Source organism: Setaria viridis, chromosome 3 (genome assembly GCF_005286985.2).
Source record: "Setaria viridis chromosome 3, Setaria_viridis_v4.0, whole genome shotgun sequence".
Taxonomy (NCBI): Eukaryota; Viridiplantae; Streptophyta; class Magnoliopsida; order Poales; family Poaceae; genus Setaria; species Setaria viridis.
Window position 1 is genome coordinate 19,353,236 of NC_048265.2, and position 25,869 is coordinate 19,379,104.

The 25,869-nt window shown below is 47.5% G+C and overlaps 2 protein-coding genes across 3 annotated transcripts; one reads left to right on the forward strand and one right to left on the reverse strand.

Annotated features, from left to right (window-relative positions):
* The first annotated feature begins 11,741 nt into the window (after positions 1 to 11,741).
* LOC117847635 (uncharacterized) lies at positions 11,742 to 12,945 on the forward strand. 2 transcript variants are annotated; one of them, XM_034728877.2, is made up of 2 exons: positions 11,742 to 12,152; positions 12,245 to 12,945. In XM_034728877.2, exon 2 carries the CDS (start codon positions 12,312 to 12,314, stop codon positions 12,654 to 12,656), a length of 345 nt encoding a protein of 114 aa, XP_034584768.1. In that variant the 5' UTR covers positions 11,742 to 12,152; positions 12,245 to 12,311; the 3' UTR covers positions 12,657 to 12,945. The 2 variants fall into 2 exon arrangements, with proteins under 2 accessions (XP_034584768.1, XP_034584766.1); XM_034728875.2 differs by having other exon boundaries at positions 11,744 to 12,152; positions 12,235 to 12,945.
* A 5,399-nt stretch (positions 12,946 to 18,344) lies between these two features.
* Positions 18,345 to 18,894, reverse strand: LOC140222106 (uncharacterized). The gene has a single exon (XM_072292305.1). The coding sequence runs from the start codon at positions 18,846 to 18,848 to the stop codon at positions 18,480 to 18,482; it is 369 nt and encodes a 122-aa protein (XP_072148406.1). The 5' UTR covers positions 18,849 to 18,894; the 3' UTR covers positions 18,345 to 18,479.
* Between the last annotated feature and the right edge of the window lie 6,975 nt (positions 18,895 to 25,869).

The following is a 25,869-nucleotide window of genomic DNA, read 5'->3' on the forward strand; positions in this document are numbered from 1 at the left end:
ATTGTTGGCAGCAGGTGCTGCTCTCACATGCCCCACTGCTTGCCAGGGAAAAGAGACTGTGTTGGCGAAACACTCGAGGTTTTATTTAGTGATGCAAGTTATAAATATTTTAGATAATTAAATCGATCCAAAGATTGATAAAATGAGGTAAAATAGTATTCTGCATATTAATTTGAGAGGTAATAAAATAGTATTATGCGTAAATAATTTGAGAGGTAAAATAAACTAAAGTGGTATGTCACCATAATTATGAGATGACCCTCGTCACTTGCATCACTGGTTTTGTTCGATTAATCCTGAATTGAATGAGGTTGAACAAGATTAGAAGGAATTAATTTCCCTACAACTCTATGCATGGGTAAGCGCGGAAGCAAGAGAAAAGTATGCAACAATAAAGTGTTTAGAGCCGTGGGAAGACAACAAAACTATGAAAGCTCAAAACTGTGGTGCATGAAAAGAGTGTATGCGGTGATGATAGGGGGGCGGAGGAACGCCTAGGGCAAGTATGGCCATGGCCCTAAGCATTGGGCCGATTTCTCCACAGTGCAGCTACTGTAGCTATACAAGGTTGTTACGGTCCTGTTATGCTTGGTCGTAACTAGAGGAAATCATCGGGGAAGTCACGAAGGAGAGCGAGGCAGCAACAGGAGGAAGAAAGGGAATGATGAAGAACAGCAAGAACAGACTAGCGTAACGAATGCAGTTATCATTTTTTCCCCTTTCGTCCGAAAACAGGTCACACCCTTCTATCATTTACATGCCAAGCCTATGGCCCAACGCACGATCACAGACACGTCATTGCTTACACCCAAAGCCGGCCCAACACCCAACCCAGAACTCGCACATCTTGCTTCCCGCACCGAGCACCGCTCCTCAAGGCCATAACACTGCCCCCTCCTCAAAATCTAGCTTGCCCCCAAGCTGGAGCATCAGAAAAATGCCGGTGCAAATCAATGATTTCTTCCCAGGTGGCTATCACAGCAGGTAAGCATTCCCACTGAACAAGCACTTGAGACACCGAAGAAGACCCATGTTGAACCAACCGATGATCAAGCAAGGCAACAGGATGGACTTGGTCAGGTGAATTATCTGGCAACGAAGGCAAGTCTGAACTTACTATCATTGAAGGAGAAATGTGACCCTTGAGTTGAGACACATGAACCACAAGATGAATTCGACATCCTGCAGGAAGATCCAACTTATAAGCCATAGAACCAACTCATAGCAACACTCTGAAAGGCCCATAAAATCTGAATGATAGTTTCTGATTGGATCTAGAAGCCACAGAAGATTGGATATATGGTTGAAGCTTGAGGTAGACTAGATCACCCACATGAAACTCTCTCTTAGTTTTGTGCTTGTTGACCTGATTCTTCATCCTCTGTTGAGCCCAAAGAAGTTGCTGCTGAATCAACTTGGACTATAAATCTCTTTCTGTCAACCATGCCTCTAATTCAGGCACCGATGGAGCATTCAAATTGGTGATACCAAAATGTCTTGGTAGGTGTCCATAGAGAACCTCAAATGGTGTATGTCCCAATGCTGAATGGAATGATGTGTTGTACCAAAATTCAGCCAAAGGTAACCACTTATTCCATTGGTGTGGACAGGAATGCACAGAACATCTCAAGAAAGCCTGAAGGTACTGATTTAACCGTTCAATTTGACCATCAGTCTGAGGGTGATAGGAAGAACTCATCAACAACTAAGTGTCAGACAACTTGGAAAGCTCCTGCCATACATGACTAGTGAAAATCCTATCCGTGTCAGAGATAATTGCCTCTGGTAATCCATGGAGCTTGTAAATGTTGTTCATAAACAATTTGGCTGCTTGCAAGGCTGTGAATGGGTGAGACAAAGCTAGAAAATGTGCATACTTGGTAAACTTATCCAGAATAACCAGAATGGCCTTCATCCTGTTAGAGGAAGGCAACCCCTCAATGAAATCCATGCTAATGATAGTCCAAGGTACAGAAGGCACGGGAAGGGGTTGAAGTAAGCCAGGGGACTTGATATGCTCAGACTTAGCTTGCTGACATACTGAACACTGTTTGATAAAATCTCTGATCGTATCCTTCATCTTGGGCCATGAGAATAAAGATTTAACTCTGTGATATGTGCCATGAAACCCAAAATGTCCCCCAATGCCACTGTTATGCAAGGCTTGCAACACATGTTGTGGAGCCAATGTATTGTTACCAATCCACACCCTTCCTTTATATCTGATGACTCCATCCACAATAGTGTAGCCCTTTGAATCAGGTCCTGCAATTGCCAGTTCTATCAAAATCTATTAGGAAATGGGATCCTCCTCATAACCTTGCACCAATCTCTCCACCCATGCTGGTGTGCAAGAAGAAATAACAAAAAATATTGTAGTGACAGGACATCTTGACAGAGCATCAGCAGCTGCATTAGTGATACCTTTCTTGTACACAATCTTAAACTGCAGATCCATCAATTTAAGTAAGGCCTTGTGCTGCAACTTTGTATGAATTCTCTAATCAGTTAAGTAAAGAAGACTCTTATGATCAGTTCGAATGATGAACTCTTTATCTTGCAAATAGGATCGCCATTTCACCACTGTCATAAGGATGGCCATACACTCCTTCTCATAAGTAGACTAGCCTTGATTCTTTGGGCACAATGATTTGCTCAAATAAGCAACTGGATGCTTATACTACATCAACACATCACCCAACCCTTGATCACTAGCATCAGTCTCCAATACAAATTGTTTGCTGAAATTTGGGATAGCCAACACAGGAGCTTTCCCTAAAGCTTGCTTTAGCAATTGGAAAGCTTCCTCAGTGACATGTGTCCACTGAAATTGAACCCCTTTCTTCAACAAACCAGTGAGTGGCCTGCTGATCATCCCATAATGTCTGATGAATTTCCTATAATAGCCAGTTAAACCCAAGAACCCTCTCAACTCCTTAAGAGTTGTTGGAATTGGCCATTGTTCCACAACCACTATTTTAGAAGGCTTTGTAGACACTCCTTGAGCTGAAATGCAATGGCCCAAGTACTCTATATGCTGATGAGCAAAAGAAAATTTGGACAACTTAATTAGAAACTGATTATCTTGAATTATTTCAAGTACCTGTCTCAGCAACTCCACATGTTCCTCAAAAGTAGCTGAATAGACCAACATGTCATCCATAAAAATCAGGACTCCTTTTCTCAACAAGGGCTCAAATATTTGATTCATAGTGCTTTGAAATATAGCTGGAGCATTTGTAAGGGTAAAGGGCATAACCAGAAATTCATAGAGACCACTGTGAGATCTAAAAGCAGTCTTATGCTCATCACCTTTGACAATTCGTATCTGATGGTAACCAGACCTGAAATCAAGCTTTGAAAACCATTTGGAGCCAGCTAATTCATCCAAAAATTCATCAACTATTGGTAGGGGGTGTTTATTTTTGACAGAGATGACATTCAAATGTCTATAGTCAACACAAAAACGTCGTGTACCATCCTTCTTTCTTACCAATAGCACAGGATATGCATAAGGGCAAGTACTTGGCCTGGTTGTTCCATTCTTGAGCACCTCAGCCAGCTACTTTTCAATTTTAGATTTCTGGGCAAGAGTATATCTGTAGAGCCTAATATTCACTGGTAAGGCTACAGGAATCAGCTCAATCTGATGATCATACTGTCTTGGAGGAGGTAGTGTTGTGGGCTCCTTAAATAAGTGCTTGTATTGAGACAGCAGTTGTTGAATTTCATGTTGAACAGACAACTTGTGACAATCTAAAATTGAGTGAAGGTCCTCCAATTCATCTTGCAACTTGCACTTAGAGAGTTGAGGCATCATCATTACACAATGAGTAACAACATGTCTTCTCAGTAGGCCCTTTACTTTTCTTGCACCATTAGGTGTACATTTTGTTACCTCAGACTGTACCCCTCTCAAAGTAATCCTTTTGCCTTTATGAGTAAATTTCATAATCCTTTTCCTCCAATTCAACCACATAGGATTACAGTCCTCCAACAAATCCTCACCTACTATGATGTCAAAACACTTCAGAGGTAGTACTCCCACATTTGACAGAAATGTATGTTTTTAGTAGCCCATTGCAAGTTCTGAATCTTCCTGGTACAAGTCAAAGAAGTGCCATCAGCTGTCACAAACGAAGCTGCAACACAATCTTGGTGTGGATACTTTAACTGATCAGCCAAAGTTTCACTGATAAAAGATCCTACACTACTTGAGTCTACCAAAATCAGAACCTCCTATTTGCTAATGAAACCCTGCAACCTCATAGTTTTTCTCTTCATAGGATATTAAACTTGAGCATCTTCAATTGTCATAACAACATCTTGTACCTGTTCATCATCACTGGGACTACTAGCACTGTCATCAGTTGGTTCCAATGCATCCATCAGTTCCTCGATGACATGTAATGGAACTTGTGGAGGACACTTGTAATTTTGACCCCATTTTTCTCTACACTTGTAACACAAACCATTCTTCTTCCTAAATGCCATTAGTGACTTCACTTTATCCTCAGAATCACTTCTATCCACCTTAGACTTAATTGGTCCAGGTTTGTCAGAGGCAACCATTTTAGTTCTGTCAAACCCAAAAGATGCTTTGAAAGATGACTTGGAAAGCTCCTTGGCAAGATCTCGTCCCATGCACACAGCTATCTCTTCATCTTGTAAGAAAGTCAAGGCAGATGCTGTTAAAACATCTTTTGGCCTATGCAAGGCAATTGCTGACCTAATTTCCTCTTTGAGACCCCCAAGAACCTGGTCACAAAGTATGTATCGTTGTAGGCTGTGTTATACAACAAAATGCCATGAGAAAGCTCCTCACACTTCTCCACATACTATGAAACCAAACCAGATTGACGTAGAGCATCAAGATGACGCAACTGCGTTTGATATTGATCTCTGTCAAATCTGTTCATAACAGCATCACAAAATGTTTCCCAATCAAGCACCCTGCCCCTACGCTCAAATGTCTGAAGCCATGCCACTGCAGTACCCTTTAAGTTGAGTGCCGCAAATCATGTCTTCAGATGAGAGCTCACCGCGTACACCTCGAAGTACATCTCACAATGATCATGCCATAGTCGTGGGTTCTCGCCATCTAACTAGGAAAATTCATGTTTGGGAAAGGAAGCTTGCCGAGGCCCAAACTCTCAGTTCCCGGTCAGTGACTCAAATTGAAGGGAGGAAGGGAGGGAGGATCCCACCACCAACATCCTGGTTCGTCAAGTCGATGCGGTGCCCGCTGGGCCGCTCCGGCGTCAACGTGGGGGACTGCGCTGCCTGAGGTGGAGCCATGTTGAGGTCGAAGGGGTTGAACCATCCTAGTGGTGGTGGAGGCAACTGGCGGGGAACTAGCAGTGGCGCTGACTCCAATCGATACAGGCGCGTCACCGCTTCCTCTATCTTGGTCAATAGCGTGCCCAGGGAGCTATCCGTTGTCGACTGCCACGCCTCCAACCTGCTGATTTTGTCCAAGGACTGCTGCATCATCAACTTGAAGCCTTCAAACTTGTGCACAAGGTCCTCAAGGGTGGTCGCCATTTGAGTCTGAAGCTTCATCGGTTTATGAGACAGTGCCAGATCTTGCGGCTTGAAGGGTGCGAGAAAAATTATGGTGGAATTTTGTGGTGGAATCGGCTCTGGATACCAATTGTTACGGTCCTGTTATGCTTGGTCGTAAGCAGAGGAAATCATCGGGGAAGTCAGGAAGTAGAGCGGGGCAGCCAGAGGAGGAAGAAAGGGAATGACGAAGAACAACAAGAACATACTGGCATAACGAATTCAGTTACCGTTTTTCCCCTTTCATCCAAAAACAGGTCATGCCCTTATATCATTTACAAGCCAAGCCTATAGCCCAACGCACAGTCACAGACGCGTCATTGCTTACACCCAAAGCCAGCACAACACTCGACCCAGAACTCACACGTCTTGCTTCCCGCACCTAGCACCGCTCCTCAAGGCCATAACAGAGGCAAGTTCCAACTAGCATATCATCTCCACTGAATGACTCTAGGTGTGGGCTTGGCCCAGCTCCATCCAGGTGACAGCGGAGGTATTAGGTGGACCAAGACCACCACACAAAAAGAAAATAATGAGAAAAATAGGATGGTCATCATTATTATATTTGTAGCCTAGCAGCATATAGTATTCTTATTTTCTAACAAATAAATTTCAGGGGTGTTTGGCAGCATTCCACTCCAGAAAAAATAGCTCCACTCTGCCAACTCCACAAAATTCCATACAAAACACGTCCAGCTCCACAAACTCCAGCTCCAGAAAAAACATGGAGCTAGGAGTCAGATCCACGTTTTTCCTGAGTACCTCAGGTGCTCAAAAACACAAATTTCAAAACTCCTCGTGAAGTTCAGCGTTATTAACCCACCACTGCCACGGTTAGGCAACTTACGTCACTCTTCTCCCTCCCTCCCGTCACCCCGATCCTTTCTCCCCTCGTTTTTTCCCACCGGACTGCGCCTCCTACGCTGGTGTAGCCCGCTGGGGTGCCGCCCCTGCCACGGGTGCGTCGGCCCTATCCTCCATGGTCGGGTCACCGGCCGGGCTGCGCCACCCCTCAGGTCGCACCGTCGTTGCTCCTCCGGCCGCTCCTCCACCACCCGCTAGGGTCATGCCTTCGTCGCTCCTCTGCCCGCGGCGCTTCGTTGCTCCCTGTGAGGCCGAGCCACGCGAGCCTCCTCAGCCTGCGGTGCTTCGCTGCTCCCCGCGGGCGGTGCTTAGCGTGGCCGCGCCTGGCATAGCCGTGCCGCACAAGCCTCCGCTGCCCACGGTGCTTCGCTGCTCCTCGCAGGGCCGTGTACGGTGCGGCCGCACCACGCCATGTGAGCCTCCGCCGACCGTTGCGCCACACGCGCTGCTGCCGCTTGCAGGGGCCACGCTGCTGCCGTCCTGCAGGGCCAGGTCACACGAGCCTTACGATCTCGATTCTGCTTCCGCTTTGCAATCCCTCTGTCCGGGCAAGGAGCAAGCAAGCAAGCAATCGTGCATGCTTTTTGTTCTTTTGTCTTCGATTTGTCAATTCTGAAATGAAACCGAGTGATCGATTTTGAGGGATTGAGGGTCAGGATGCAGTGTGCAACGGCATCGATCAATTCTTCACAAATTGTTTTTTATAATATCAATCCTTCACGGATTGTTCTTCCCCAGAAGCTAGAGAACTTGGAGCATCATCCCTCCATCCATGGCCCATGTGGCAAGGATGCTCATGGTGTTCGTGGTGACGCTGGGCAGCGCCACTCGCACCCGCGTCTACCCGGGCCGCCGCTGTGCGTGAACAAAGGAAGAGAAGGGGAGAAAAGAGAGGAGGGAGGAAGATGAGGGGGTGAAAAGAGAAAGATTTATATGTGGGTCCATTTATAAAGGGTAAACTAGACTATTCACAACAAGTTCTCATGTTTCTAGAGATGGAGCACTGCAATCAGCTAAACACGTACAACAACTCCATGTTTTCCTAGAGTTGGTGGAGTGGAGCTGCAAAAGAATGGAGTTGGTTGAGTGGAGCCGCAAAAGAATGGAGTTGGTGGAGTGGAGCTATTTTTTTAGGAGTGTAGTGTTGCCAAACACCCCCTTATGAACTGTGAAAGACTTCTTGCAACTGGCCAACCTGTTTGGTCGAGTTTTTACGACCTCGTTCCCTTTGCTATTTTGGAGGTCCTCTTACAACGGTGTACCTAAAATTCTTACAACACGAATCCTTGAGTCCCTCGCTCCTTCCCCCATCCTCCCATCCTCCTCCATATATGGATATGGTGGCCCCTTCTTGCTAGACACGCGGCCACCACTTAACATAAAGGTCCTCCACCATATGCAATTGGTGATGTCTTATCACTACATCCACACCTACCACAATGGGTAACAAGCCATTGCCCGTATGCTCTCACCGAAGAAGAGCCCTGGCTATCTGAACCCTAACCTTAACATACCCAATGGTGATGATAAAGCTATTACAACGATGCAAGAAAGAGTGCGGAGGAGGGGGTAAGAACGAAGAGGAGCAAGAGTCCGCGAATAGAGCACTCTTAAGTTTCGGAGACTAAGAGGTTTTTGGCAGCACTCCACCTCACAAAAACAAGCTCCACTCCACCAGCTCCACACTTTTCCAGCTCCACTCCACCAACTCCAGAAAAATATGGAGCTGTTGTACGTGTTTGGCAGATTGTAGTGCTCCAGCTCCAGAAATATGAGAAATATGAGGATTTGGTGGGAATATTCTATTTTGCCCATGGTGGATACCCATGGTGACACCATCAGCTATGGATCCCACTTGTCATCCACGGGACCTACTTGCCATCCTCTCACGCTCATCTTCTTCCTCCCCTCTTCTTGCCCAGTTGTTCTTCCCAGCCGCCATTAAAGAAAACCAATCTCTCTGCCCCTTACTTCTCCCCACGCCGAACAAGAAGCTAGCAGCAACAGCAGGCACCAACCCATCTAATTTTTCTTTGCTCCCATCAAATCAAGCATGCAGAACTGGTCATCATCTTTCTCCCATCGATCTATTGCCGCATGACAAGCTTCTGCTCTTCCCCAAAATCAAATCCAAGCACCAACTTAGCTGCTCCGCCCCATGCCTCCCCGCTGATGTCATGCCCAAGCCGTCCGCCTGCGACCATGCAGTGCTCCGCCGCCCATGCCTGGAGCCGTTGAAACCGCATGCTTCGCCGCCCGCGAATGGAGCCGCGCTACAGGGGCGTGCCCATGCCGCCCACACAAATGCAGACTCCCCGCGCCGGCCTGCTCCGCGACACGACGGGATGAGGGGCGTGACGGGATGAGGGGGGCAACGGGATTTTTTCTTTTCTCAATTGAACCGGTATTTGTGTAATGAGTGGCAATGGTGATAAATACCCACCAACTCTATGAGGAGGTCCGAAACTAGAGTTTTTGGAGCACCCCTTGAGGTACTCCACCAAAAACGTGGATCTAACCCCTAGTTCCACTTTTTTTGGAGTTGGAGTTGGTGGAGCTAAACGTGTTTGGCTGCGAGTTTTTTTAAGTTGGTGGAGTGGAGCTAATTTTCCTGAAGTGGAGTGCTGCCAAATACCCTAATTCAAGAAGAGATGGGGTTAGAGCAAAGGCAGTGACCAACGTGCTAAGGCCCTGTTTGGCATGACTCCAACTCTAGGTGGAGCTGCTCCACTCCAGAACTCCAGGTGGAGCCAGCTCTGGGTAGAGTTGGAGCTGTCTGGTGAGGGTGTTTGGCTGGGAGGGTGTCCCTAGCTCCAGAAAAGAGAAGTTTGAGGGTAGATTGCCTTTCTTGCCCCTGGTTCAACTTGAACTACTTATCACAAATATAAAATGAAACTACATGCATTGAAGTCCAAAATAATAATAAATTACATGTTCCAAAAATAAGATGACTCCCTCGCAGTGCCTCTCCCAAACAATTGATTGTATCAGAGGTATAACAAATGTGAATGGCCATATGTAACTTCACAAATATACATATATGTATTTTTTACATCTATTTGAAAAAACAAGTTTTACTTGTTCTAAAAACACTACACATTTAGAATATAGTTTCAAGAGCCCAGTGACAGTGACAGAAAGTGTACTTTATAATATACTACGACAAAAATGCTCTACATGTAACATATTCAAGGTTGTTGATAAATGAGTAACCATGGACTAGGCATGCAAAATTCTTTGAAGAATATAAATGAGACAAACAAGCTATCTAACTGGTGGAGCAGGCAGACATTGCTCTTTGTTCGGATTGCTTCCACAATTCAAGATTTGTTACTGGGCATTCAAGTTTAGATTTTCAGAGAGTGGATGGGATGAAGGATCGATCAGACACTGACGGGGACAGATCAAAAGCACAATGTATTCAACATTCTATTTGTCTCCCAGTGGAAGATCAGGAACCGTACCTTGGGATTCAGCGGCGGGGGATCTCCTCCGGCGGTGGGCGCTGTGGCCGGCGGCGGCCTTCGGCGGCGGGGCGAGACGCCCAGCCTCGGGGCGCAGCGGCCGGCGGCTGGATTCAGCGGCGGGGCGCGAAGGCCGGCGGCGGGCCTTCGGCGGAGGGGCGCGAAGGCTGGCGGCGGGCTTCGGCGGCGGGACGCGACGACCGGCGGCGGGGCGCTGCAGCCGGCGGCGGGGCGCTGCGGCCGGCGACGGGCCTAGGGGCCGGCGGTGGGGCGCTCCGGCAACGGGCCTAGGGGCGCCTAGCGGCGGGGCTAGGCGGGCAGGCGGACCGGCGTCGGGCCAGGGCGCTTGGCGGCGGTGGGGCGCTGCAGCCGGCCGCCAGCAGGGGCTACGGTGGTGGCGAGCCTAGCCGCTAGCGCAACCCTAGCCACCGGCAGGGGCTACGACGGGCGGGTGAAGTCACGGGATGGAAAGAACAGAGGCGCACGGAGAATGGAAAGAAACAGGAACAGATGAAACGTTATTTTTGTGTAATCAGTGGCAGTGGTGGGTAATTACCCACCAACTCCACGAGGAGGTTCAAAAGAGGGGGTTTTGGAGCAGCAAAAGAGGTGCTCCAAAACTCCACCCCCATTTGTACTACAGCTCCATGGAGTTGGCAGCTCCATGGAGTTTTGGAGTTGGAGTGTTTGACTATTTTTTTTGCTGGAGTCGCTGGAGTTGTGGAGTGGAGCTGTGCCAAACAGGACCTAACTCTTAAGCGGGATGAGCACTAACCCTCCAAGCCAAAGCTGCCGCCACCGCCATTTCCGGAGTTGTAGGAGATGATCGAGCGCCCCATCATGCATGGTTACCTGTGGGTCGCTGTCTTGTGAACGTACGGCCCGGTGGGCGTCCGGTCCCCGTCGCAAGTCGCAACCACGCGTGCAGGACACCTTTGGCATCGATCGCGCGTGAGCCGGAGACGGTGCCGGTGCATGCACCCTGCGATAGCCGGGGAGCGCGGGAGGAGTCGGCCAGCGCAGTCGATCGACCAGCAGCAGGCCAACTTGCTGCGCTCGCTTTCCCAAAGCGATACCCGTGCAAACATATATGCGATGCCAATCAACGCGTAATCCCGCAAGCAGATAGCCCTGCGGGCACGGCTCGTTTACTTTAATTGACCCAGATATATATTTGATGCTGCTTGCTCGCGTCACGTCTCACAAGTGGAGGGGAGATACACACACAACTGGTTGTCTTCTTGCTTCAGTTCAGCTCGCAGCCATGGACTGCCAATAATCCCATGTCCCTTTTTTTTCGTTCTAGTGAAAATCTGTGATAATTCAGCAGGGGCGGCTCAAATTTATGGCATGTTCGCTTCAGCTTATTCAGCCGGCTTATCAGCCACCAAACAGTGTTTTTCTCTCACAACAAATCAGCCGTTTCAGCTTTTCAGACGGCTTATAAGCTGAAGCGAACAGGCCCTTAGTCACGAACGTACGAGAAAAGGTCGTCCGGCCGGTCAGTGTTGGACTACATGAATGTGTCCTTGAGATTTTTTTTAGGGCCTTGTTTAGTTTCCAAAGTTTGGAGGTGCCAAATTACTGTTACAGCACTGTAGCACACTGTAGCATTTCGTTTGTATTTGTAAATTATTGTCCAAACATTGACTAATTAGGCTTAAAAAATTCGTCTCGTAAAGTATAACAAAATTGTGCAATTAGTTTTTAGTTTCGTGTACATTTAGTACTCCATGCATGTACCGCAAGTTTGATGTGATGGGGAATCTTCTTTTTGCATAGTGCCAAAGTTGGAAGTTGGGGTGAACTAAACAAGAGCTAGAAATCCCTACTTCCTAGTACTAATCCACTAGCTACCCTCGGAATTCGGACCCAGAACCTCGAATGTGCATCCCAATCGAGGGTGTCTCATCACTCTGACTGACCTCACCGCAGGCCGGAAAAGTATTCGATCGAGCACGGCACAGGACGACCAACTTGCCCTCTAGTCTGGCCATGTCGTCCTGCATCCGCCCAGATGCACCACACCTAGACCCTTGCGACGCCACACCTACGTACTCCTCGGTCTTCATATCTCGCTGGTACAATCGCGTTGATCCGCATACACTGCACCGGGCCTTTCCAAATCTTCCTCGTCCGTGCTCAGTCCCAGAACGAGTCGAGAGCGATCCAGGTCGATCAATCTCCGCATCCACATCAGTATCCGTCCTTGGCCGTCGCGCCATGATCAGATTTGCTTGATCGAAGGCCATCAGAGGCGAGGTAACATGAGCAAATATCATTATCTATCTTCTTCTATATGTATGCGCCATTCCCAGCTGCCACTTCAGTTCAGCCTTGAAAGGTATTCGTAGCTGTCGTCGGCAGCAGCCAGCAGTGAGTGAGTGAGGTGGTCGACCCCGAGTGCTTACTTTCTCGCGCATGGCGCCGGAGAAGCGGTGGCCGAGTTCCCGTCCGGCCGGAGGCGGAATGCGCGGCGGCGGCGCCAAGTGCGTGAGCGGGAAGCTGCAGGCGCAAGGCCGGGCGCGGCCGGCTGCGGCGCCGGGGCAGGGGTACTTCACGGCGGGGCTGGCGGCGCTGTTCCTCTGCCTGACCGCGCTGCTGGTGGTCCTGCCGCTGGTGCTGCCCCCGCTGCCGCCGCCGCCGTTGCTGCTGCTGGTGGTGCCGGTGGGGCTCATGGCCGTCCTGCTCGCGCTGGCGCTCGTGCCGCTGCCGTCCGACGGCCGGGGCGCGAGCGGCGCCGTCGCCTCGTCGTGCCTGTACTGATGAGGAGCGCGCTTGGCACGTGCGCGAGGGAGGGGGAGCCGGGGAGTGCGTACATGTAAAAATGTGAGGTTTAACAATATTTTCTTTGTGTTAATTAAGGCTAGCATTTTCTTTTCCTTTTTGTTCTGTGCTCGGAATGATCTCTCCGCTTGTTTATGCAGAGGCCTGAGGGCCTCAGGCGGGTTCACAGTTTTCACACTCAATTTTTATTTGTATTTTTATTTATTTGTCGCATATTGAGAATGGAGATAATATATGTATAGGCTTGGGTACCGTATCGTGATCCGAACCCATTAGCTTTCAAAAATTTTCTAATGCGCCGCGCCCACACGTTCAATGTCGCTATAAGTAGTGTGTAGCGATGAAGCACACTGGGTGTTATGTTGTTAGTAGAGATTCATTGGTCGGAACCATAGAAGGTTGGGTCATAGGAGGTGGGGTCAGGCTTTAGTTATGATGATGCCAAAATAATACAAGAAAAAGAACATGGTTGAAAGACAGCCCCTCTTGCATTGGGCAGATGTGCGCTGTGCAACTGCACAAGGTCTTCAAATGGCAGCAAGTTCCATATGTATAGTGTAATGGTGTGCCTCTTTCCACAGCCTAGTTGAGTGATTCAGCATGCGTCGCTTCTAACGGCTTGTGAAATTACATCCATTGTCAAGCTCTTTCTGGCTGCTAGTACCGACTCGGTCATCCTCGACTCAGTCCAGCGCCGCTTCCATGATGACGTCATCTGGATACGTATCATGTTGCCAAGTATATGTGTATTATATATAAGGTGAGAGGAGAAGAAAGAGAAATACACGAGGGCACAAGGCTCATTCACCACTCACTTTCTCTAGTTACATGTAGGAAATAATTAAAATAATATGCGCAATATGTTGGGATAAGCCATATTTTCGCAGTGTGCTAGATAGAACAACAAGTACGGTGTGATGTGATTTTGTGGCGAAGCTTTGTTTTTATAGTGCCATAGCAAAAACAACAAGCACGTGGTGGTGCGCACAAAACTACACTTTTATCAGTGTTCCGAGACAACAATCCCAAGTTAGAGCACGAAGAAAAGGTGGTGTAGTCCAAAATTATCATTCATGGTTGCAGGAGGATAAAACTGAAAAGTGTAAAGGCCACAAACACATCATTCTCACATTAGCATTTAGCGATTTAGATCCTAATCGGACGGCACCAAATAGATCAATTTGCCACGAACCTTGCTCACAAATAGAATTACATGGTCGACGAACAACAAAAGGAAAATGATTTAGTAGGTGGACACATAGCAAGAAATTCGTAACACCTCCAACTCTTATTATCAATGATCCTCTAAGATCAAATCATCGGTTTAGGTGGAATGCCTCACGAGATGTTACTCTATACATTTTGACATTTTAACTAGAGAACACTAGTTTTTTATTTGGTAGGAGGGATCCATAGGAATCGGACGGTTGGTGTTTCCAACACAGTTAACCTCATCATCCATGGGATAAATGTACGTGAGTCTTATAGGGGTGAGTGCCAGGGGTGAGTGCCTGTGTATACGTTAGTGTCCATGGTTATCGGTGTTTTATATTTGGCAACCTACCGAGGGGTATCCCGAGGTAGTAGATTGGTTGGTGGGGGATCGCTAGATCTGAAACTCGAAGGTAAAAGTGAGGACACAAGACACGGATTTATACAGGTTCGGGCCGCCAGAGTAGTGTAATACCCTACGTCCTGTTTGGGGTATTGTATATTGCGTCCTGCGTTTGGGTGTTGTTTGGTGTTAAGGATTTGATCCTCTATTGTGGTTCTATGAGGTTTTTGCCTACCGATCTAGGGACCCCTACCATCCTTTATATACTGCAGGGGGCGGGATTACTAGTCAGTTGAAAGGAGAAGTTCTAGTAAGATTATAGGGGAATTCTAGTAGGATTTCACCTTCTTCTTTCCTTGCGGATATTGGTGATCTATCCCCGACAATGCTCAAGCGATTCGGGAAAAAAAAATCAAACCCGATGATGCGTAGGAACGCCTAGCGCCTCACGGGCCACTACCATCGAGCCGGCTCTGACGATCGCGATAAAGAAGAGGGTGCCGATCACCGAACCATACTTGCCATCATTTTCTACCGCGTTGTGTTGCTATAGGTGTGCGTGTTAGGTTTTCACCATGCTGTCCACATTTTTGCCTTGGATCCCCATTACCAAAGTGACTAACACGGTGCGTGTGGCTGAGACACTTGTGTGTGCTACACATATATGATCCCTACTAAACACACTTGTGCCACTCCAAGCACTTATGTGCTCTATCGTGTCAGCTGAGTGCCACCTTTATTTTTCGCTGCAACGTTATTATTTTTCTTGACTGGAGCCACCTCAGATGCATGCTACTCATTCCCACCCAACCGTTGGGTCTGGGTAGGACATATGGGAACCTCAATTTTACTTTGTGTTTGCTATCTTCCATTTTGAAAGAGAGAAAAAAGTTGTTTCTCCTCTGTCGCGCCGCACCTCCCCTCCTGCTCCGTCGCGTCTCATGCTCCGTCAAGGGGTTTGGTTCTTTCAAGGGGTGGGGGTCCGATGCACCGCTGGCTCGCAGGGGCTTAGAGGGATGTTGGAGGTGGCGGCCAACGGTGGTGGGTTGACGAGTAGTGGTGGGGTGTCGCCGATCAAGTGAAATAAGACAACCAGTAGGTGGGGTAGGCGTGGGTGAGCGTCGGTGAAGGCGAGCTTCAACGTGTTGATGTAAAATTTGAACTTCAGGCTTCTACATTGAACAACACGAAGAATTTGAGAGATCTGCTTAGCTCCAGTGCAGGCTCCAAATTGGCTAGCGAGTGGTGCAAGGCGTGCTAGTCAATTTGTCCTGAAAATTAATAAGGTAAACATTAAATTCCTAAGCCGATCAATGGCGAAGCCTCTCGAACTCATGGGTAGGCGTTCTTGAAATAAACACCACAACAGATAGATACTTAATGTAAGCATGCGGTGTAAATAAATAAAATATTAATGGCATATGCCATCGGCTATATCATCCGACGGACTAAAATAAAGCATTGTAACACAACCCCCATAAAAGAGGAACCCTTGTTAACCGCGCGCTTATCAGATAAGCTAACAGATCTAGCCAATGTCTTGATAAGTGTATTGAACTCGGACAAGGTAACACGAATGAGAGAGCATTGGTATCAATCTACTAACTTAAAAGATTAGAACATAGCAACAAGTACCGGCCGATACTGATTGTACGCAAGCCAGATACATTAACAGATCTTACCTAATATCTTGATAAGTGTATTGAACTTAGATAAAGCAACACGAATGAGAGGGCATTAATCTCGATCTGATAAAGTAGAAGACTACAGCACAATCACCAAAGACCTCTTACCTACCGCTTACAAGCCTATTAAGGTAACAAAGTCTAACCAATGCCATGACCGTGTAATTGAATTTAGACAAAGTAACACGGTGAGACAGCATTAACTTGGACCTGTTAATCTTAATAGACAAGCTCGCAGCAGCAAGGTCTCACATGTGCCCATGCAGAATTGGGAGTGAGGATGAAATGAAACTGAACGAACGAGGGCGAGCGGGTCCCGGTGCCGGCTTGCGGGCGACGGGGGCTTGCCCCAATCGCCGGGCACACAGGGACTGTTTGGATCACGACTCCATGCATTGAGCTGAGCCAAATTCTGGCTGTGGCTAAAGTCAGGGCCATGACAAATTTCAGCCGACACGGTGTACTAGCGCCATGAGCTGTGGCGTCGTGATGTTCAACCTCAGCGCCGCCAATGAGGCTGGTGTAGGTGTAAAGGGTAAAAAATTTTGTGAAAGGTTTCATTTTTATAAATAGTTTTGGAAAAGATTAGAAAAATGTGACAAATCATGTTGTGTTAAATCATCATTGGTTCATGACTCCATTTAAGTGTGAAACAGAAAGCCACGCACATGGATTTTTCAAACCCGTCGTCCCGTGCTCACGTTAGCCATCTAAATCCCGATCAAACGGGTGATCAATTAAGAAGTCATGTTGTCAAAAATCATCATTTATTCATTGTTCCATATGGATGAAACAGTTAGCCATCTAGATCCTGATTGAACGACACCAAGTGGAATTATTATTAAGATTTAAGAATTGTCGTGTTGATCCAAATTATCATTTATTTTATGATTTTAGAGGGATGAAAGTGAAAACCACCGTACGCACATTCTTTAAATGGATCGTCTTTGGTTCCGCGCTCACGTTGGCCATCAAATTCTGATCGACTCCTACCAAATGGAACCATTAAAAATTGCCGTGTTGTCCAGTCATCATTTATTTGTGCTTCTAGAGGGATGAAAGTGAGAGCCACCTATGCACATGCTTTAAATGGATCGTCTCCGGTTCCCGCGGTCATGGTGGCCATCAAATTGTGATCGAATGTTATCAAATGGAACCATTAAGAATTATCATGTTGCCCAATCATCATTTATTTATGATTCTAGAGGGATGAAAGTGAAAGCTATATGTCATATGTGCACATTCTTTAAATGGATCGTCTCCGGTTCGCGCGCTCACGTTAGCCAGCAAATCCCGATCGAACGGTACCGAATGGAACCATTAAGAATTGTCGTGTTGCCCAATCATCATTATTTATTTATAGTTTCAGAGGGATAAAAGTAAAATCCACGTATGCAGATTCTTCAAACACGTTGTTCCTAGGGATGATAATGGGGCGGGTCAGGACCGGGTGAAGCTTTCACGGACCCGTCCCCGAAATCCAAACAGTAAACCTGTCCCGAACCCGAAACCCCATTCGGGTGGAAATGCTGCTCCGACCCCGAAACCCGATGGGTCCCCCGACACCTGAGCCGTCGATGACGGCGGCCACGAGGCCACGAGGTGCAGGAGGTCGGATGCCGCACGCGAGGGCCGCGCTACCGTCGTGACCTCGCCAGCGTTGCCCCGTGGGGCCGCACCGCCCGCCGGGTTCCCCATCATACTGCGGAGGACTAGATCAGAGTGCTAAGGCAGTAGGGCGGGGCAACAAGGGGAGGCTCCGGCTGCAGATGGCCGAGGCAGGGAGCGGCTCAGGGGCGGAGCTGTGCATGCACTCGCGGGCAGCACATGGACATGAGGAGCAGGGTCGAGCTCAGCTTGGCCGGTCTGGGTTTGGGGCGATGGCGTCCTGCACATGGCGTCCATAGGCAGATGGAGGAGAAAGGAAAGTGGGTGAGGGAGGAGAAGTGGGTAACTGGGTCTGGCCGTCAAGATGAGTCGGGAAGCCGGGGAGTTGTGGCCTATGGGAAATTAGATGGACCTCTCAGCGGCGGGCCTTGGTTGCTAGAGGTTGTGGGCTCGCAAAATAGCATTGGATGCCGCTTCGTGGGCCAAATTCAGGGATCCGTGGGCCCCTGCGGGGGAAATCTTCAACCTAGCTCTGCACCCACCCTGTTTTGGTCCCTGAACCTGAGACTCGCGGGGAGAATTTTGCACCCGCCCCCACCTCCCTCGGGTTTGAAACCCGTGGGTCTCAGGTCCAGAACCGGTTCCCGCGCTCACGTTAGCCATCAGATCCCAATCGAACGACACCGAATGAATCAAGATGGCGCGAACCTTCCCGGAATTTGAAAATATGAAATAGATGAATACCAAAATGGACGCAGATAATTTAGGACTCACAACAAAGAAGCAAAAGTAATCGGAGAACCTCTCACCATTCTTGATCTTGATCCTCCAGGACCAAACATTTATTTTGTCCTCAGAACGCCTTACAAGATATCACTGCATACCATGGCATTCTACGAAACACACACCGACATGGAGGCTAGCTCCAACAAGAGAAGTCACTGCTTTTCTACCCTACGGATCTGAGGCGGCGCCGGCGCTCTCCTCTTCCTCCTCTTCCGCGGGGGGCTCTGACGCCTCCACCTCCTCCGCGGCCTCGGGCTGGAGGTCGTGGCACGCCTTCTTCTTCACGGGGTGCGCGCACGGCGGCTTGCCGCGGCCAGTGCCGAGGCACACGGCGAACTTGCGCTGCACGTAGGCGTCCAGGTCGTAGCCAGTCCGGTAGAAGGCCTGGGCCCCGACGCAGTAGCGGGCCACGGCGAGCGAGCCGGCGGTGACGATCGCGATGAAGAACAGCGCGCCGACCACCGGCCCGTAGTTGCCGCCGTGGTCGTGGTGGGACTCCGCCATGGCGCTCCCAAGTCCATACTGCCCCGACGACATTTTCACCAGGACGACGACGATGCCCTACAGCCCGTACGCTACACGCTCTCTCTCCGAGAGAAGATGGAGGGGGTCTCTCCGGTGTTTAATTTTGGTCGAGCTCTCTCCAATGGCTTTGGTTTAATAGGAGAGGGGGCAGGGGTAAAATGGGGGTGGTGATTAATGTGTGAGTTGCGAATTTGCCTTGGATCCCATCATTGCAAAAGTAATTAGTTCGGGCGCGTCTGACTGAGATTTTTTTTTCCTGTATGTGGACAAATACGGTTGAGACCGTCACAAGAGCCTTGCATGCGAATGTGCACAGCTAAAACGACACTTGTTCGTGCTACCATTCCATATGTATGCCACCCTCTTTTTGCTGGTGCATTACCGTTTCCTTTACCGGGAGCCAGCTCACGTGTTTACTCACCGCCACCCAAACGGGGTTTTGGTTTTTGCTCATCGGGCTCAGCTTTGCCACATCATGGCCCAATAGCTTGTTCTGTTTGTTTGTGCAGACCCCCCCTGCTGGGCTCATTGGGCCAGTCACACCACAGACGGACGCTAATTCCTCTGAAAACTGTACGAACACAAAAGGACGTGTTTAGAAATTTCAAAGAATTTGAGAAAATCGTTGTTGAATTAAGGAGCATGCTCTACAAACAAGGAGGAACTTAAAATTTAAAAATACACCACTATGGCTCCTTCGCCACAAACATGTACCGCCGCGCAGGAAAGCCGGAAAGGTAAGTGAAGGACAAAGAGGAAAATTTGGAACTTCTTTAAGAATGGCCAAAGTAAGTTGTTCAACTGGTAACGCTTCCGCGTTTAGCCTGAGAGAAACATTTACTTAGTGTTGGGTTGGCAGAAGGAATCGTACGTGTATACGCGGCCGATGTGTCCAGTGGAATACAGACTGCAAAATCAAGCTGTCCGTTGTGCAATCTTTGCCAGACCGAGTGCAAAATCTTGGCATGATCACTCAAATAAAATCAAAAGGAAATATATGATACCGTTAACATTTTGCTCAGACTTTGACTAATATTTATTTAATCAATTAGTTAAATAAAGTAAATGAGTGGCACCATATCTATCATACATTTGTATAAATATCTATAGAAAGGACCCGCAAAAAAAAATATCTATAGAAAGGACCAAAGGCAGTTGTTGAACTGGTAACGCTAGCCACCTTTTCCAGTGTTCGACCGGCACACGTTTACCAGTCGCGGATGAGCACTGAAGCAGAGCGGAAGCGCTGATCTGTCTGAAATGGAGAGGCATGTGGTATATCCCCTTTTGTAAATTGTAACCCCATCGTTAAACTTGTTGATCTTTTTGTTGCAGTCTATGTTAGGAATTGTTGTCAGTCTGTTTTAGCATAGGCTATTAGTACCTTGAATCAAGTCCGGTATTCCAGATTTATCTCTAACTGTGTCAGTTACTCAGTTTACTTCTTGTCAAAACTGCTGTATTTCCGTCGATGCTAATGGAAATGGAGCATCGAGTATAGCTTCGCGTCGAAAGGAATGGGGCAGGTGGAAACAGGCCGATCGATCGAGCTGCTTGTTGTAAAAATCTTTGCCAGACTTAATGCAAAATCTTGGCAGGATCACTTGAGATCAAAGAAATATTTTTTATTTTCCGAGAATACGCAGGAGAGCTGCGTACCTTTGTATTAAGAAGAATGACTAGAATTGTTACAACGCGGGCCTACCGGGCTCACGCACACGGTTTTGAAATGTAGCTTGAGCTTACATGGCAACTTATTTACATCCGTTTAAACACAAAGGTTAGGGTAAGAAACCACTAAGGTACCGTTGCTTCAGCGTCGTCCTGCTGTTGTCGCGGCCATTAGAACATTGCTAAGTGTTTGGCTCCTGCCGCGCACCAATCAGCAGCTTGTTCTCGGATTAGCTCAGTTAGTTGCAGAGGATTTCTTTTTGGGGCTCTATCAAAGTTTCTGTCGTTGCGCTGTTTCCAAATTGTCCAGGAGATCAACATAAACATGGAGTCCATCCCTTTTCTTAGCGATCTGCTCATGGCTTGCCGCTTATGCACCCAGTAGTCCGTTAAGGAAGTTTCAGATAGTGAGGTGGTGTTCTGTATGTGCAGCACTGTCGAGACGATGTGCCAAACCTCCTTTGTGTAAGGGCAAGCAGCTAGCAAGTGCACTGTCATTTCTAGCTCCTGTTCACAGAATGTACACTCCGCGTTTCCTTGTAGCCCATGTCGATATCTTCTATCAGCCGTCCACAACCGCTCCTTAACTGCCAACCAGATGAAAAATTTCACTTTCATTGGTGCCCATGATTTCCAAATCAGCTTAGCGGCAGCAAACTTTGTGGCGCCACAGAAGAAGGCGCGGTAGGCTGAACGAGCAGAATAGACTCCAGAGGCTTCCCATCTCCACAAGACTCGATCTTCAACTCCCTGGATTAGATGAACATTGGCTAGTTCGTGCCAGAGAAGAACATATTGTGTAAGAGCAGGCACTGTAGCGCATCCGGCAAAGTCTAGAATCCATTGCTTCTGGTGCAACGCCTGTGCGACCGTCCTTGTTCTTTTCACCTGCGGCGCGATCAAGTTACAGAGATCTGGTGCCAGAATAGAGGGTGAAGATTGTCCTAGCCAAGCATCCTGCCAAAAGAGCGCTAGATTGCCGTCCCCAAGCTGTATCTGAATGGAAGCCTGGAACATGTGCTGAAGAACAGTGTCTCGGGCAAACTCCAATTGCAGGTTCTTCCAAGGCCGGTTCGCGTCAGTCTTCTTCAGCCATAGCCATCGTAGACGGAGGGCGAAGGACGCCAGCCTGAGGTCCAATAGACCCAAGCCGCCATAGTCAGTAGGCCTGCAAACTGTTGGCCAGGCAACTGTACAGTGAGCACCTAAGACTTTTTCTTTGCCAGTCCACAGGAAACCGCGACGCCTTTTGTCAATCTCCTCTAGGACCCATTCTAGCATTTTCAATGAAATGAGTGTGTGAATAGGTATTGAAGTCATGACCACCCTAACTGTTGTCAGTCGGCCAACTTTGTTCATCAATGGCACCTTCCATGTGGGCATACTAGCTGTTACTCGGTCGATCAACGGTTGGAAGTGTGCCTTCCTTAATCTGCCAACTGTCAATGGTAGCCCCAAATATTGAATGGGAAATTCAGAAACCCTGGCTGGCAAAATTTCAGTGATTGCTTCAATCTGCTGTTGAGAGCATGCTATGGGCGCCACCAAGCTTTTCTGAAAATTGGTGTGCAGGCCAGACGCATTTCCAAAGAAGAGTAAAATTTCCCTAACCGTGACCATGTCCTGAATTGTCAGTGAAGCAAAAAGGATCACGTCGTCTGCATATAAAGAACATTGGTGTTGTATGCCATGATCGGCCGGTGCAGCCAAGACACCTTGCTGGACTGCTCTTTTGAACAGACGATGCAGCATCTCCATCAGAAGGATGAAAATCATGGGGGACAGGGGGTCTCCCTGCCGTAGCCCCCTCATATTGCGAATAACACCTCCTGGCACTCCATTGACTAATACCCTTGTTGTGGCTGTTGATACCAGTATAGATACCCAATCTCGAAATTTTCCCCCAAAACCCAGGGCTTGCAGGACCTGTAGCATGAACGGCCAACAAACCGTGTCAAAAGCCTTTGAGATATCCAACTTGAGCAGCACAAAGGCTTTTTTCTTCTTGTGTAATGATCTAGCAGCTTGCTCTACAAACTTGAAACTGTCATGGATGGATCTCTTCTTAATGAAGGCGCTTTGATTTACATCCACTAAGTGTTCAAGTTTAGGCGCTAGCCTGTTGGCCAAAAGCTTAGCGATAAGCTTAGCAAAACTATGTATCAAACTATGTATCAAGGACAGAATGTCCCCGCTTTTATCAGACTGCCTTTCCCTACCCAATGATTTTAATATGGAAAAACGAAGGTCTGGCCAGAACCCCAATATTTTCAGACTTTGGGCCCAACATTTCTCTCCTGTTGGCTGTCCTGAGCAGGTGACCCAGATACCCTCTGATTGGGCTGCCTTCTTCATCAACATGCTCATGTCTCCAGAACACTTCGATTGGGCCAAGCAGTTTCTGGCCTCCAAGACCTGGGAATTCCTGCTCTCGTGCTCCAACTCAACAGCTATGATGGCCTTCGCAATACCTCTGAAATATCCAAGCTCTAGCCCCCTCATCTGCTCGCTCCCCCAGGAAGAGGTGGGAACTTCGACCCCTGGAATTAGCAAGACAGTTGAAGCTGAAATGAAGGAAGCAAGGACACACAAAAGAGCTAGAATCCGATTGGGTACAAAGGCCACACCGGAGTGTGAATCTTCGGTAAGAAGGAGTGACCGCATCAAAGCTAAGAACAAAGGCTTCCGCAGATCTCCTTGCCAGGACAATACCTGCTTAGCCTGCAATGCTTGCCCGCCAACAATCAATGCTGAAGTTATTCAGAGCTTAGGAACAAAGGTTTGTGCGCTCGACAGATCCAAGGTATGCCCGGGAAAGCTGCTCTCCAACCCTGGATCTCAGATGCCTATAGGGAAGACGATGGACAGAAGACGCACTGAAGCTTCCAGCAAGGGGAAGGAGGCCATGTCAGAAGTCTCGTCCAATAGCTCTATCGGCGCATAAGGCGACCCGAAGCTGCTGAAATGATCTTGTCTTTTGTTGATTACTTGGGTTTTCTTTGGAGCCGCTTGATTAGTGCCTCTATAATGAACTTTGTTATATTATCCCTTGAACCTCTTATGGCTCCTCTTACTAGTGGTCGGTTATGTTCTTTGACAGATTTTGGGCTATATGTGCTTCAGACTTTTGTTCATCAGTGGTGCCTTGTTTATACTCCTTTTGCTTTTTGCCTCCTATGCTTCACTAAGCTAGGCGTAAAGGCACAGATGACTCATCTCTTCGTTTAAATGACTGCTAAAAGATCTTGGAATATTCTGTCTTGGAATGTGAGGGGTATCAACTCTGTGACTAGATGGAATGCCATCAGAAGCAAAATAGCTGAATCTAAGTCTGATATTATTTGCTTACGAGAAACTAAAAGAGACTCTTTCTCTGAAGCCTATCTTAGGAACTTCTGCTGCTCAAAATTTAACCAGTACGATTTTGTTCCATCAAATGGGAATTCAGGAGGTCTGTTGGTCATTTGGAACAATGACAAACTCAGAGGTGAACCTCTCTTTCAGAATAGATTTGCTCAGTCCATCGAGTTCCATTGCAAGTTCTCCGGGGACTCCTGGATTATAACAAACATCTACGCACCCTGTACCCCAGAAGGAAAATCTGAGTTTTTAAGATGGTTCAAACGAATTGACATGCCGGATGAGGAACGTTGGTTAGTTGTGGGGGATTTCAATCTTTTAAGAAGGCTGGAAAACAGAAACAAACCAGGGGGCAATCTTCAGGATATGTTCCTCTTCAACGACGCCATCAGCCGTTTAAGCCTGAACGAAATTCAATTAAAAGGAGGGAAATACACCTGGACTAACAAACAAGTCAGTCCCCTTCTGGAGAGATTAGACTGGTTTTTTTCTTCCTCATCCTGGATCCCCAAATACCCCAATACCAGCGCCTCTATCCTCTCCAGAGATTCATCGGACCATAACCCATGTGTAATTTCAGTTTCAAACCACATGCCAGTACACCAACTGTTCCGATTTGAAAACTATTGGTTGCATCATGAGCAATTCCCAGCACTCTTGCAAAGAGGATGGAACTACGATCCCCCTTACAGTCACAAGGCTAGGATCATTGGAGCTAAGTTCAAGAATCTAAGAAAGGAGCTAAGATCTTGGAAATCAGATCTACAAAGTTTAGCTAAAACTATTTAAAACACCAAAGATGTGCTTCTCTTCCTTGATGTCATGGAAGAATTCAGAGACCTATCTCTGGATGAATGGAATTTCAGGGGCGTAATTTCATCACATTTGACCTCTCTTTTACAACAACAGAAGATTTACTGGAAGCAGAGAAGCTCTATCAATTGGGTTAAACTGGGAGATGTACTCACTTCTTTCATGCAAGAGCCTCTATTAGAAATAAACTCAATCATATTACCTGCCTGCAAGATCAAAATGGTCAGCAAATAAAGGATCACCACGCCAAAGCCACCTTGCTGTGGGAAGCCTTCAGAGACAGAATGGGAAGAAGCAATTTCTCTCACATGTACTTTGATCTCCAATCTCTTCTAACTCCCTCAGATCACCTGGATCTGTTAGAAACACCCTTTTCAAGACAAGAAATTGATCGTATTATTAAGGATTTACCTGCCAACAAATCCCCTGGTCCAGATGGTTTTAATGGTGAATTTATAAAGAAATGCTGGCATCTGATAGCTCATGATTTCTACTCTCTTTGCGATGCCTTTTATGATGGGGAAGTATGTGTAAGGAGTATCAATTCTTCATATATCACTCTCATCCCGAAAAAGGACTGTCCCGTGGAGGTGGGGGAGTTCAGACCAATATCTCTCCTTAACTCATCAATCAAGCTTCTCACCAAAATTCTAGCTGAGAGACTTCAGAAGGTCATCCCAAGGCTGGTTCATAAAAACCAATATGGTTTCATCAGGTCCAGAAGCATCCAGGATTGCCTGGCTTGGGCCTTTGAGTTCTTACACATCTGTAAAGCCTCTAGGAAGGATCTTGTCATTCTTAAATTGGACTTTGAAAAGGCCTTTGACAAAATAGAGCATCGGGCAATATTGGAAATCCTAAAACATAAAGGTTTCGGGAACAGATGGATCAAATGGATCGAAAGTATTCTTACCTCAGGAACCTCTTCGGTAATTTTGAATGGGGTACCTGGGAAAGTTTTCCATTGCAAAAGGGGAGTCAGACAAGATGATCCACTTTCCCCGCTCCTCTTTGTGTTAGCGGCAGACCTCCTGCAGTCCATTCTCAACAAAGCCAAAGAGGAAGGTAGGATTAGACTACCCATTGAGAACGGGGCGGGCACGGATTTTCCAGTTATTCAATATGCAGATGACACCCTGTTAATCATGGAAGCATATCAGAGTCAACTCCTACACTTAAAATCCATCCT

What these genes read in the sequence shown, in the direction of transcription:
- LOC140222106 (XM_072292305.1), bottom strand. Translation starts at nt 18,848, where the DNA reads ATGTCGTCGGGGCAGTATGGACTTGGGAGCGCCATGGCGGAGTCCCAC.
- LOC117847635 (XM_034728877.2), top strand. Translation starts at nt 12,312, where the DNA reads ATGGCGCCGGAGAAGCGGTGGCCGAGTTCCCGTCCGGCCGGAGGCGGA.